Raw genomic sequence first — 15364 nt, 5'->3', positions numbered from 1 at the left:
TATAAAATATAAATTAAATATTATACAGCAAGTTCTAAAGTATAAACTTGTGGTACCAAGCATTTGCGCAATGCAGAAGTAAATTACTGTCATTCTTTTTCATTCTCAGCCGGCAGGTGGTATCGCAAGCATAAATGAGTTGGCAGAGCGCAGCGGTATGTCGTCTGCTACCAGGAGCTTGCACTATGCACGCAACAGGAGTGCACTGCCAGCACTTCCTAAGTAGCGAGCGCGACAAAACTGTGAACGTTTTCTTAGGGCCACCTTTACTAGCCGACTATATCAGTTTTCTTTCTTTTTTCGCCCTTCGTCATCGGCTCGCACATGCCTCGCTCATCACTGTGCTGCTGCTATCCCTGCAACCTGCCCCACGGTGCGTCACGTAATAGAAGCAATGGAACTTGAACTCGAACATTACGATATATGGGCCCTGCATTGCCTGCGTGAAGTAAAATCGAAGAGAGTGGTGCTGACTGTGCAAGGTGTGCCCTGAAATTGAGGAAGTGCAGCATTCCCGAACTCGAGAAAAAAGGGCAGCCAAGTAAGAGATGTCCACAATATCTTCCCGTCCTGACTGTTTAGTTTTATCAGCCAAACGAAGGAAGCACTGGACCAGCCTAAGTTGAACCCTTCTGATTGCTGAATGGCGATCTGTGAGCTACTCACGCTGGCGATAGCACTGGGAATTTGATCACACCATGCAAATATCTCCTTGGCATTGGCTTTGAAGCGGAGGTCACGGGAAAGCTGACCCAGCCTTTCTACCAGCCAACAAAGTAATTGTGAGAGCAACGTCGTGGATAGTGTCGGCAGCAGAGGTCTAGGCCATTCCGATAAATGCTTCGCTTCTGGCCAAGCTCTGGGAGCTGCAGGCCGGTGGCGATGAACCGCAACGCACAATTCCTTCCTCTGCATAGGATGACCACTGGTACACTTGCACCCGAGTCTCCTCAAGTTGGTAGCGTAGCCTGCACAAGGTCTGCTTAGAAAGCCGGCAGGAGCGGTGCAAATCATTATCCGTCATTTCTTCGAACGTGTATCTCACTTCCAGCCGTAGTCGACACCGAAAGAGCAACGCCAAGCAGGCAAGTAATAGCCTCGAAGCAACCAACACCGGCACGCGGCCAGGGTCACAAGCCAGCAGCCAAGCCACAGCAACGGATGCGTGACGTGATCATAATTTGAGGTGCTGCCGCGCTGTCTCTGGCCAAAATTTTGCTTGTGTCAGAGGCAGTCAATCAGATGAGGCCGAGTGAACCAATCCCCTTCCGAACCATTATAAGATTGGGCCCCAGGTAGCATGGCTCGGAACGAGCAATTTAGTACGGAAAATCGAACTTAGGCACCCAAATTTGTCTGAAAATTCAGTCGCAAAAATGCATTAGCTCTATGGGAACCCTGAAGGTGCATTTATGTAGTCCGTAGTGTCCAACAAGTCTGAACTTTTGGAGTCCGAAAAATACGTCAGCTACTGTATACATAACTAGTCCATGCAACATCGAAAGTAAGTGCAAATTAAGCTGTTATGTTGCACGTTCATTCTCTCATTGGCACGCTTTTCAACAGCCAGTTATAGTTGCCGACCAGTAAATCTGACGCCGATGATGCGGACTTGCTCGGTAATTCAGACAGCTTCGTGGCACCACCAATGGCCCCATAGGCTTAATGTATAAAGACGACCAATATTTCGGACAGCTGCCAACTCCACATTCGACTATCCGGACTCAGTCCATGGCTATGGCGTATCCCAACTCTGCCACCATTATCTCCTTTCGCAACCTCGACGAGACAATCTCAGACGCAGGGCATCAAGTACAGCCTCGGAGATTACACGCTATATGGTAATCTCCAAGGCCTTGAGTTGGTTGCAACACTGCACCTCAGATTTAACTGCAAATGCGAATCTTGTAGGTTTTGCCTGAATTGTGAGGTTACATCAACATCGGAATCATCACATCCATTCCGGCACTACCGCGCACGGCCTGCTCTTGTTTGTTGAATTTGCCTTCCTGATGGCGTTCTGCCATCCTGTGCTTGTTTGTTTGTTTTGTATGCGTTATGGACAGCGCTCTGTTGGCTCCAAGAAGTCTTTCTCGTCGAGTTATCAACAGCACACGTTTAATGGCACCAATGTTGCCCTCGCAATTCGACTCCGCAACTGAAGAGCCTGAACTGCCGCCTGCCACAATGAGCTCAAATGTGGACATCATTGATGACCTGCTAGGGTACGGTGTGCAGATTCCTGCTTCCGTTACATTTGAAGACTTTGTAGACGTTGACAGCGCGGTGTCGTCGTGTGCCTAACTGAACAATTGAGCAAGTTCTCCCACCATCAAATGGGGACTTTAACTCGGATGATGATGATGATGATCATGTGCCATGTGTCCAACAAGTCTGAACTTTCGGAGTCCGAAAAATACGTCAGCTACTGTATACATAACTAGTCCATGCAACATCGAAAGTAAGTGCAAATTAAGCTGTTATGTTGCACGTTGGAGCCTTCACATGCGGATCTAACTCGAGCCTTTGCAGTTCTTGCATCGGCGTACAGAGACAACACAAAACTGGCAGAATTACAGATTGACTTGGTTGCACTTTAGCGGAAGTGCGTGCAGCAATGAATCGATCGCATCTTCCTTGCACAGGGGCCTTAAAACGTAAATAAGTCTTTTTTTTTTGTACATACATTTCAGACATTCAATAGTTCTAACTTATTTACGTTCCCCGTGGAGTCCGCATTATTAGTCATCAACTGTATAGGCAATGCCTTAGATGAAAACAAACTGCGCTAATGAATAACATCAAACAGCCGGACTTGCTGCTACTGACGCGAACAGAAATGCTCATGAATTGAAAAGCAACAGAGAAAACTTAAATGCAGATTGAAGTCACATATGCCCACAGAAGCGACCTGTTCTTAAAAAGTCACTGAAATTCATCTGTAGAAATCGTGTCGCGCTCGCACAGTAAACACAAATGAGCAGAAGAAGACTAGCGCAGCAAAGATGCCGGAAGCCAAGCAGTAGCTACCCTGAAATGGAAAAGCAGCTAATTGTTGTATTTATGGAGACCTGCTTTGGCAAGCGGTTTAATGACCCAGTGAAAATACTTCTATAAGACAATTGAATCATGACCCAATGTCCATTCACCATTTCGGATACAAATAGGGCATCTTCTGGACATCAGTCTTGGATATATTGTTACGAATGTACCAAGGTTATTCCACATGGACCTTTTTTTGACATGCACGTGAACATTTGTCCTCCAATTGAAGCTGTCTCGTGAGTTTCCTCATAACAGAATTGTTTTCTCGCATGTTCAAATTATAATTCAAAGCTATCATGTCTGCAGCTCGTGTTTGCGTCGTACTACAAATTTTCTGACACAATTTATTTTGGAAACTTCAATTACGGTCGAATCCCAGCACAACGAAGTCCACTTCCATGAAATTTTCGCCACAACGATTTTTTCATTCCCCGTCAATGTCCCATAGAACATAATGCATCGAAATTCCCTTCAAAACGAACTACTTCGTGGACACATTTTGACTTCAACAAACTTTGTATGGAGAAGACGCAAGCAAAATTATTTCAACTGTAGCTCATTGAAACCCCTAAAATTTTTTTTTTTTTTGTGCCTTGACAAACCATCAACCTTGATAGCATAAAAATAAAAACACAAGCTGAAGCTGCTCAGGCCATGATGCAACGTAAACAAGACAAAAAGCCGCCATGCCGCGTTGATGGGGATGCACGCGCTCTTATGGAGGAGCATCCGAGCTCCGAGGAAATGTTTTTGATCATATTGATTAGGAAAATGGGGCGCGTACAAGCACCATTTTATAATATATAATTTTATTTTTATAGTATTTCTAATTATTAATTTTCTACAAAGTTTCATGAAAATGGCTCCGATGTACAACACCAATTACAGTTAAACCTCGATATAATGAAGCAGGAAAAATTGGCAATCTGTTTTGTTATATCGAAATTTCGCTGTATTAAAACTTGACCTTTTATGCAAATAAAGGCAGTCGCCAATCAACTTTTCCTACATGGAAAGGGGCCACACAATTTTCCAAATTACCTGGCAATCAAGAAAAGCAAATTAGAATGAGAAAACAATACATTTTGATGAATTTGGGAGTCGGCGACGAATGATATGGTTTCATACCACGTCAACAATATCTTCACATAGGTGGTACGAATTAAGCGAAGCCAGTCACGCTTTCACGTGCACTCCGCCCACACGGCTGATAGCGTTTCGCGCACTGTGATGCTATCATGAAAAGCGCTGGAAGTAGTGAGTGAATGCTTCGGCTGCCTCTCACTCCAATGGGTCACCAAAACTCGAGAATACGCAACGTCCAATAGTGAACGTGCGGGAAGATAGCTTACATGATGCCGTGCCGTCTCCGCGCGCCCACTCTTTGCACACGTGGCAGATTATCTCTAAAGCAAGGTGCGCAGCTGCACATGCGCTCAGCCGTGCTTAGTCATGCGCAGCCATGGCCAAGATGCACACCAAGTTACTCCCTCCCTCCCAACCCGCCCCGCCGCCCTTCGCGCCTGCTTGATCGCGTTCCCGCGAGCTCTCTCCCTCATCTCTTTCCCTCCCCCTCTTCCCTTTGCTTGTGTGGGAAAGCGGCACCACTCGTGAAGCCACCATCGTTCTTGCCTCACCCTCGCACACTTTGACTCGAACTAAAGCGCAAAGTGCGCAGGGTGCAGTAGGATCTTATCACATTTAGACTTTATACGAAACATGATGCAGTTGGGCTCCACTTGTCAGGCCACCAGCAATTAAAGTGCGTTTGCAAGCAGCCACCTGTAATTGATTCATTGGATTATCTGCATCTGCGGAAGTTTTCGTTTATTGTCTCGGCATTCCTTTGTGGCGGAAGCGGAATTTAGTTATATTGAAATCGCATACACACTTGGTTAAATTGAGGTTCTAAATACATGGTGTTCTATGAACAAGAGGTTATGAAAAGTTAAATACTTTGTTATATCGGGAATTTAGTTATATTGAAGTTCATTATATCGAGGTTTAACTGTACCGTACGAAGTAGCGGTTGCGATATCAAATCCTGGTAGGGTGCGACGAGGCGTTTGGGCGATGCACGCTTGACAACGAACGATTGCTCGCCATTTGGTCATTGTCTCTCAAAGCTGTTAGATCGTCATCTTGTTGCAGCTGACAAAGAAACGGAAGTTTTTGTCGCTAGAAGAGAAGGCTTGAGTTATTGCCCAGGCTGAAGCTGGAAAAAATTGGTCATCTCTGAAGAATTTGGCTTTCCGGCAAGCTCTCTTTCGACAATATCGAAGAGCAAGGATGCTATAGCCAAAGTGTTCGCTCCGGGGACATCAGCGAAGCACAAGGAATTGGCTCGGCCGATGCATGAGGCCTTGGGCAAGTCAGTTTATACACCTGGTTCGTAGAAACGCGTGCCAAGAAAACTGCCCTTAGTGGTGATATTGTGCGTCAAAAAGTGCTGGTTTATGCCTGCATGCTAGGAATAGATCACATTAAGGCCAGCGTAGGTTGGCTGAACAGATTCAAGTCACGCCACAGGATCATCGGCAAAGTTTTGTGCGGTGAAGCCGCTTCAGCGGATAGTCACAGTGCCACTGCATGGATGTCAGCCAGCGTGGCAGGCATCCTGAAAGACTACGCGCCATTGGATATTTAGTGCCGATGAGACCAGGCTCTTCTACGAGATGTTGCCCACCAGGACCCTGGATTTTAAGGGGCTGCGCTGCCGTGGAGGCAAGCACAGTAAGAGAATAACCGTGCTCCTGTGTTCTAATATGGACGGTTCATACAAGCAGCCACTTTTTGTCATCTGAAAAAGTGCCAAATCATGCTGCTTCAAAGGAAATCGGAGCCTTCTCGTGAACTACGTGGCTAACACTCGGGCATGGATGACCCGGGCTATTTGCGGAGAGTGGGTAGAAGCCTTCAGCTAGGACATGGGCAGGCAAGGCAGAAAGGTTTGTCTACTTTGGACAATTGTTCCGCCCACATCATAGAGGACGCCGAGCTGGAAAATGTGCAGTTAGTTTTTCCCACCCAACTGCACCTCTATCATTCAACTCCTCGACCAAGGGGTCATCCAGAGCGTCAAGCGGGCCTTCCGTGAGCGCCTTATTCAAAGGCTGCTTCTGAAGACTCGGTTGGGCCGTGAAACAAAAGTGGACTTCTTTATGGTGCTCCAAATGATTGCCGCTTCGTGGTGTGCAACGAGAAGTGCCATAATCTGCAACTGCTTCCACCATGCTGGCTTCACTGGGCAGGCTGCCAAAACTTCAGACTCTGAGAACGAAAGTAGCGATGGAGGCAAGTCGCCATCTGATGAAGTCACAGCTGCGTGGGCAGCCTTGCAAGAAAGTGGAGATGTGCCCGCCAATGTACATCCCAATGAGTACATCCAAGCCGACTCCTGCGTTGTGGTGCTCGAAGAATAGACAGACCAAGAAATCCTGAAGAGCGTCTGGGAATACTGTGTTCCGTCGAAGATCGCAGCCACGCAACGTGAGCCTGGACCACAGACTACATTGCAGGCCTTGGACACATGCAATACATTTGGGCGTTACATCGAGTCCCAGGATGACGATGAGACAATAGCTCTGCTGGTGGCATGCGAGAGTCGCATTATACCATCACTTGGCGAGAAGTGCAAACAAGCTAAGCTGACTGATTTTTGGAATTAAGGCTTGCTTTTTGCATCAGCGAGTCACGTGTCACCTATGTATTTGATATCGCAACAAAATTTTTCGTGTGCCCCGTCAATTTCATTGTAGTGGGATTCAACTGTACAATAAGGCAATTGCTTTTGGCACAAGGCCTAGAAGAATGAGGAGTATGCTGCACTTCAGCATATGTGCGTGCATGTATCGTGTGTATACAATGTTTATGCGTGGGCGCTCTGCCCAGGCATCTATCACTGTGTGCTGTGACCATATTTTGCATTACGGCAAACAATATGCAAAAGGCCGTGGCATATCTGTAAAATGTATGTAGCAATGTGCCTCATCACAACGGATGTCCGCATGGCATGGAAAGTGCAACCAAATGGTTATGTGAGCGACGTTCTCAGGACATAGTATTTGACACATGTCTAGGATATCGGCCTTAGCAGTGGATGCCTATAGGATATCCATAGGACACAATTCTTGTCACTGGAGGTATGGGTACAGCATTTCACAAATGCGGCACAATTCCATGGTCTGTGTAATCTGTAACTAAATGCTTGCTATACAGGCATCAGAGTATGGGGAAACACGCAACAGTCGGTAGGGCACTGAAGAATATCTGGAATAGTTTTCCACACTAGTGCAATGACAGCATTAATTGGTATGGTAATGGGCACCCCCCAAGAACAAATAACCTGCATTACAAAAGTCCCGCTGCTTACTTCAGCAAATCCTAGACCCCATAACAACGAAAGTAAGTTTAAATTAAGTAGTTAAATTGTACGATTGCTCTCCTTGGTGCGCATTTCAACAGCGCGTTAAGGGGGGACAAATTGTTTCGAGATGGAATAAATCGGGAAAGAAATCAGTATGTTGAAAACAGTATTTTTGGAATTTCCAACTATTATTCTACCACTTCGACAAATTTTGTGCATTCTAAATCAATATTTTAGCCGTAATATGAATGTTGTCTTGCATATAAAAAAAATTTTGTTTTTGCTTGTGCAAATTTCATTTGCAAACAGAAAAACGGCTTCAAAAATAGAGAATGCTGCCATTTCAGTCTTAATGCATGTATGGCCACTAGAATTTGCCTGGAGACTATGTGGCACCTTTAGTTATGCTTTGTTCAGTAGGATCAGCTTCGAGCTGCCTTTTTTCCTCTTGCTACATTGAGTTCGAGTACTCTGGCCCTTACCATTGGCGTTCACTGCTTGGTATGCTTCTCTTGTGTTCCCTTAGAGTAGCCGCTTTCACAAAAAGGTAGTCATTCAGCATCTGTGTGTCGGCGAGCAGCAACGCTCAGACTTGGGCACGCATCACCATGCTGCTGTAGTAACGCAGTCTTTTGGCACAAATGCACTCAAATTTGCCTCACCGTGGTCTATGGAACTTCAGTATTAGTAAGCTCTGCAACTTTCAGGCTGGAGGGAGATCATATTGCATCATTTGCTGGCAGTGAGCTTGAAACTGTCACATTATAGTTACCAGCTCCTTGTTAGCTCTGCTCCTTGCTTTTGTGAAGTGGCCCTGGTTTTCTAAGTGGCTTCATGGCATGAACTTTATAGGTATTTTTCTAAGAAAATAAAAAGCTTTAAAGAAATTGTGGAGAGATCGCAATGTGCAACCATGTTGACATTGATTGGAGAAAGCCCATAGATGTGCAGCCAAGTCTGTGCCATTTATGGCTAGAGCTTTGTTAGTTTCATTATTGCTTTGGCAAAGAGCTGGAAAAAGGCTTTAGAACCTTAAGTCATACAGCCATACCATGCTAGGCCTGTTCTAGCGCTGCAAATGCATCGTGAGAATTGCAGTCACAGGAGGTTTTTGTCATTTTCAAGGCATCACATATGCATGAATAAACATGAATTTCAGCTTTCGTGCAACACTGATGTAGGTAGATTTTTGGTCATTTTCTCAAATCAGGGAACTTGAAAATGATTCTTTCAGCCGAAAATTGCACCCTTGCACAGTGCCCTTCCTCAACTCACCGAGAGAAATGAGTTTGTTAGCCCTGGATGTGGTGCATATAGAGGCACTGGTGGACTGATCCCACAAACACTGGGATATAGGACTTCAATCCATGATGTTGCTCCATGTGTACTTGGTCTGGCTGGCCATAACCAATACAACTGACTGCAGTAGCAGATGCTTAGTTCCAACCTGAATAACTGAATGGAAATGGAATGCAAGTACATTGTGCTCCACACCTTTTGATAATGCAACAATGAATGCTAGCGAATGTAGAAGACTACTATCGTGGTGCCCAGCCACTAGATCATACTGATCAAGTGGCATCTCTTGCAAAAAGACTGAACAAGCAACTTTTCTGCTGGTGTTAGCCTTAGTGATCTGAAGGCAGTGCTGCTGTTAACTACTGGCTGGCCAGCCTTCAGTATTCTTGGCCAGTTTTTTGCACCAGTGAACTTAATATTGTGGAGATGGGCCTCTGCGAGGCATACCAGCAAACTATAGTATAGAAAGGGCATGATCCTCTTCCACTCTGCTGCACACAAAGGTTGCAGAGTTGCATTGCAATCAGAAGCAGGTTTCATAACCGAATCTACATCTCAGCACAATTGTGAGCAAAGGCTCTTTCTTGCAAGACTGGTCGAGCATGCATGGCAGTAGGCTCACCAGGTTCACTGAACTTGAGAACTCACAGGTGAAAAGGGTCAACATCTAACTTGCAGGCCTGTGGAGCCTCTGTCTCAGCAAGAAAGTGCTCAGTGGTTCAGAGCTCAGGTGTGGGAGGGTGCCCAAAAGGTGCTCATAGTGTGGCCATTCAGTGTGTGTTCCATTGTCATGTGCTTGCATATGTGAATTGACTAGAATGGAAAAGCATTGTTTGCATGGGGAATGAGAGCTTTTCAAGCTTATTCAAACCCTTTGCCTCTCTCCTTACAAGGTTGCGAACATAACTTCTTAAAAAACAGTAACATGGGGTAGGTGCACTAGCTGTGGTAGGCAGGAACCTGCTTCAACGGCGGTTTCTGGCGATTGAGCTTAGGAAAGGCTGTCGACACATGCCGGCACAAGATGGCATGCAGCTTTGCACCTTAATTCCCACATATGGACCAACTAAGAATATAGCCAGGTGCTTTATTAAATAAAACTGCTAAACAAGACCTATAAGCAAGATTTTGACATGCTAATGCTGAACATGTTAATATTTGTGTACGTGATGCAGTAATAGGTAGATACATGAGTGGACTTTGAGTTATAGAAATCAGTCATTGAAAACATACTGGCAGCCACTACGAAAGGCTTTAGAAAACAAACTACTTATGCAAATACATTATAAATAGGTGCTCGAAGTTTGTGTTTTTTTTTTTTCCAGCAGTCACTTTTGTTTATTTCTTGGCTTTGTGTTGCGAAACCTATTGAAATCTGGTTCTTGCTAACTTCTTATCTAGCTGCAGCCTACTGTAACATCATCTTCATTGCCCATCCAGCAGACATAATTCTTGTGTGGTGTCTCATGTGCAAGCAGAAAAGGTAGTGAAGTAAACCTGAGGCCTGAGTGACAAATCACGGATATTCCCCACAAACATTTGTGAGCGGTGAAGCATGTCACTAGCAGACGTGCAGTTTTGTGAACCATAGAAAACAATTATGTATCCTCTATGGCTACTGCAGGCTGCCCCCTAACTGGCACTGTTGTCTGTGCGACTTTTGCAGGGTTGAGCAGTCTCTTCGTGCATTTAGTAAAATTCATATTTAGTCAGAAAAAGGGAGTGCAAGATGTCTGAGGTTGGCAGTCACCCTGGGTGTCATGCTAGTGCACTTGGAATACCACTTTGTGGGTGTAGCATGATGCCTAGGGTTGGCTTTTGCATCATGTAGATGCTTGCGGTCAAGCAGTATGTTCGTGGAAGTAGTCGTTAGTAGCATAGTAATGAATGTAGTGTGGTGGCTGATAGTATGCTGCATTGTAATGTGCACTTGATTCAGTTATATTGCTCTTCTCGTTGCAGCTCGTCCTAGATGGAACCGCCGGGGTCCGCCCCGAGCCGTGTGGCGTAGGCACCCCCAAGGCAAGTTCATCAAGCATGAGACAAGGCAGGACTGAATTCTGCTCACCCAACTGCCAGCCATTCTCCTTGTTCTAGCAAGTGGTGGAAAGGGAAGGAAGCACCAAGAAGAAAAGGAAGCCATGTGCAATAATGATGATGCCAGGGTGATGTTAATGGATTGTCAGAGTCTAGCTTGTTGAGAAACATTAAATTTTTTGTTTTTCTTAAGTTATTTTATATTTTTTATTTTGTTTTTATAAGGACAACAAATAAAGAGTGCCTTAGCAGTACAAGGCTGTGTGACGGGCTATCTGGTCTGGGGCGCAAGTTATTGTGCCGGACATAATTCACCGTGTTCTTGTTCTTCAGAATTTGTGGTGCTGTTGCCCTGCATGGAGAAGAGCAGCTGTGCTGGGATTAACTGGCTTAAGACAGCTGGTTGTGCTTGGTTCAATTATAGGTGTAATTTCAGAGAGGTCATTTGACTGGATATGCTACCCATTTTTCAAGCCAATCATTTGCAGAAGCATGCTCACTACGGGACGTTTCCTACCATAGGCGCCGACTGCGGGGGGGGCTCCGGGGCCCGAACCCCCTCCGGACTTTTCCGAAAGGGCTGAGCCCCCCCCCCCCTCCCGGCGATGTCGAAGCCTACCCTCCCCCCTCCCCCACCCAACATGTCATTGCCAGAGTTTTACCAACCACATCATTTGAGGTTTCGTTCGACTTGCCTCGACCTCACTTAAAATTTTATTTTCGCTAATAGCTTACTGCATCACTGTTGGCGCAGACGTGCATGGATTTCAATTCATGATTTGCTTTATTTCTGCAAATCCAGACAATTGGAGAACAAGCACATTAGAACTACCAGCGGTGGCTGCCTCATCCGTATTTTCTCACTTCAACATTGTTTTAAATTTCCACTGGAAACACCCCGCACATATACAGTATATTTAAATTAATACACAGGACAAAATTGTTTTAAAAGAGAATGAGGTAGTCAATTAACAATTATTTCTAAAGCTATGGATATCTTATGTCTAGAGAATGAATATGTTGCTGTATGTTCACTTCAAGATTCTTTGCATGCTTTTTTGACTCTGAAAAAAACCTGTAGACTTTAGTGACCCCTTCAGTAGAGCCTTTTATCAATGGCGTGTGAAATGCATGCGATTGATATGTAAGTGTCTATCTCATTTATATTTCCAGTAAGCAAAGCTAACGACGCATTAAAAAGCACTTCTAATAATTTATAACATTTATTAGGGATGGAAACATTGTCACTTGCATGCAGAAGTCATATATACAGGGTGTTCCAATTAACTATTGTGCACCAAGATTTAAAAAACGCAATGAGTTACTCGAAGAAAACCTACTGCATATTTTTTCCAGTACAGTGGAGCAGCTGCCAGTAATTTTTTGTTGCTGAGATTTATTTGGTAATTGCATTTATCTAACTCGAGACGTACCATCATAATGGTGAAAATGTCAATGAGACATTTGTAGGCACAGCCAAGGGAGGTCTAACTGCAGTATTTTCCGCAACGTACTGATTACGCGCTTTTTCCCCCGACTGATAAACCCTGCGAAATATGGCGAGTACCATGTGATTGCGCTCCTACCCGCATCATAATGTAGCGCCCTCGAACAGGCTCAGTTAGGCAGAAGGAAATAAAGAAAATCACTGCCCGAGCACACCGTACAGATCGTTCACCAGCGAATCTGAAACGTGCGGCCCCGGTGTTAATCAATTAATCCCGACGGTTCATTAAACCATTAAACGACGGCTTGGTAGGCGGCCGGATCCTCGGTACGTAGTTGCTGATTGCGCTCGCCTGCATGAGCCTGTTATGGTGGTGGTGGTGATAACTTTATTCTCGTGCCCGAGCTGCAGCATTGGGACGGCGTAGACGAGCTCGTTCTCGGTTCTGCTCGCGACGTTGCTGATCGAAAGCTGCATGCATCTCAGGAGTACGTATGACGCGTGGCCTACCCATATATGTAGCCGGAGAGAACTACTGCGAGCCCGCTCGGCTGCGACGGAGAGCAACGACGTCACTACTAGTGCAGCCAATTGCGTGCCTCTTTTTCGTTTTTTTTTTTTCGTGCATTTTACGCCGGAGTTTTCGGCGTACGAGCGACAGCCGGACGAATCTGCTAGCCATATACAGCTTCGCTGTAACACATCGTGATCGAGCTAGTGCTTATCTGCCGCGCCTCCGCCGAAGTAACGCGACGCGTTTGGTGTTAAACAAGCTGCGATCGCTGTTTACCTTGCCGGTTACGTTAGCTGCGCCGGTCGTTTTCGCCGACCTGACGTAGCGTGCGTGCGCACGGGTGTTACGTCGGCCTATAAACGGCCCTTTAAGGTATATGCACGGTGTTTGTACGATGTCTAGTACAGTTAAACCTCGATATAAGTCGATAAAATAGGCGATTTAGTTCGTTCTATTGAAATTGGACCTTTATGCAAATACGTACAGTCGCCGATCGATTTTCCTTGCACAGAAGGGGGCCGCAGAATTTTCCGAATTATCAGGAAATCGAGAAAAGCAAATTTGAAAGAAATAAAATGCATTGATAAATTCAGGAGTCAGCGTCGAATGGTACGGTTTCATGCCACGTGCGTCAACGATATCTTCTGGGCGGTACGAACTAAGCTACCTTTCGCGTGCACTTCGTCCCCACGACGCCGCTATCGGGAAGTCCGCCGGCAGCGGGGAGCGAATGCGTCGTCTGCAGGCCTCTCGCTCCAACGGGTCACCGAAACTCGAGATTACGCAAACTTCAATACCAAACGCGCGGTAAGACAGCCTACACGGTGCCAGGCCGTCTCTGCACGCCCACTGTTGGCACACGCGGCAGATTACCCCTGGTGCGCGCGGCTGCGTATGCGCTCAGCCGCCCTTGCAGCCACGGCGGGGACGCGCGCTTGATCGCGTTCGCTCCCCTCCATCTCGTTCCCATTGCTCGCGCGGGAAGGCGGCATTCGTGAAGCCACCATTTTACTTGTCCCACCCTCGCACACTATATCCCTCGCACCTATAAAGCACACTGCGCAGGGTGCGATAGGATCCTATCGCACTCGAACCATAGTTGAAATTTATTTCTCTATATAATGCTTGAACTTCATACGAAGCATGATGCCGGCTCCGCCGGCTCCACTTCGGCGATCGCTCTTGTCGCGCGGCGCGCGATTTGAGGTGCGTTTGCAAACAGCCGCTTGCGATTCAATCATTTGACCATCTGCGTCCGCGGAAGTTTGCATTTGTCGTCTCGGCACAACAGTAATCGTCACTCTTTAAAAATTTACAGCCTTTGGGGCTTATTTTGTCCCACAATGGCAACTGTTATGTCTTGCCCGCGTTTCCTTCCTTTAACGCTGCGAGCCCGGTACTTCCAAGTCACGAACGGCTTTCGCGTTATCAGCGTGACGTAGCATTCTCGTCAGGAAAGTAGCGAGCACAGCGTTTTCAAGAAAGTAAACGCAAGCAAGGCAGATAACGATTATTCTTGTGGGACAAATATACACTTGCAGCTGTTTTAAGAGGGGATGTATCTTGCGTCTTTAACAATGCGTACCCGTTACTTCCAGGTCATGAACGGAATGGACACTATCAGCGTGACATAGAATATTATTGACGGGAAAGTAGCGAGCACAGAGTTTTCAAGAAAGGAAACGCAATTTTCTTGCATGTGGGAAAATGATGCTCTAAAAAAAAAAAAATACCGATTGGGGCGTATGAGTTCATAGCTTATGGGAAATTGTGTTTACGAAGGTTTTGCAAAAGTGCTACTCATAAATTTGGCGCACTTTAGAATGGTGTGTAATAATTTTCGTCCACTTTATATGAATTATTAGGTGCAGTTTACAGAATTATGATTTTTTTATTGAGTTGAGTTTTAGTTTGTGATACATTCGACTGGTTTCTACCGCCCTCTGTACCTCACTTTGCAGCAATGCGGAATCCTCTCGAGAGAGAAGAAGTTGGTTGTTTATTCTATGATAGAAGCCAGAGAAAGCCCGGCCCACTCGAATGGGCTGGCTGTCATCAGAGCAACCGCAATAGCCACATGGTCGAATTTGTCGCGTCTCGATCGGGCTCCGAGTGCTCAGAGCTGGAGCGCGGAGCTCTGAATGAACCAAGCGAAGGTGTTCCAAGCGCTCGATATCAAACATTCGAATGTAAACCGCATCGCGAGAGTGGTCTGGAGAAATTGAACGCGACCATGTTGTCGAACGTTCCATTAGAGTTTGCAATATTTAAATCTTTCTTTCATACCCCGACGCAGCCTAAATAAAATATATGCTTCCGACAGTCATTATACGCCGTTTCATACATAGCAGGCAATGCTCTATATACGAAGGCTAGAGAGACTTCACTAACTGTTTGTATTCGCGGCTAAAAAATAGTGCGTCACATATGAAAGAAAAATATTAGGTGTGCGGCCACGTAATTCGAAGTAAAATTAGGTTTCTTCTACAGCGCAAGACATGGCATATTTATTACCTGAGCGGCGTTGGGGCGATATAAATCTGTTTAACACGATGCGAGCGAAGTAACATGTTTCTGCATGCGACCAGCTGCCCACAGTGCATCTTGGCCGCGACCAAAACATACTACGTCGCCTACTAGAAGCACATAGTATGCA

At 45.8% G+C, this 15364-nt stretch overlaps 1 protein-coding gene across 3 annotated transcripts in view; it reads left to right on the top strand.

The window, feature by feature from the left end:
- LOC142581896 (uncharacterized) overlaps positions 1 to 11019 on the top strand; it is a 60111-nt gene extending 49092 nt beyond the window's left edge. For all 3 annotated transcript variants that reach the window (XM_075691350.1, XM_075691342.1, XM_075691357.1), the window contains exon 9: positions 10673 to 11019. In XM_075691350.1, coding sequence (XP_075547465.1) covers positions 10673 to 10767 — 95 coding nt within the window. In that variant the 3' untranslated portion in view covers positions 10768 to 11019. The remainder of the gene's footprint in view (positions 1 to 10672) is intronic.
- The last annotated feature ends 4345 nt before the right edge of the window (positions 11020 to 15364 follow it).

This window comes from Dermacentor variabilis, chromosome 1, assembly GCF_050947875.1.
Source record: "Dermacentor variabilis isolate Ectoservices chromosome 1, ASM5094787v1, whole genome shotgun sequence".
Classification (NCBI taxonomy): domain Eukaryota; kingdom Metazoa; phylum Arthropoda; class Arachnida; order Ixodida; family Ixodidae; genus Dermacentor; species Dermacentor variabilis.
The sequence above is the reverse complement of the archived record's forward strand: the minus strand, read 5'-3'. Positions and strand labels throughout refer to the sequence as shown.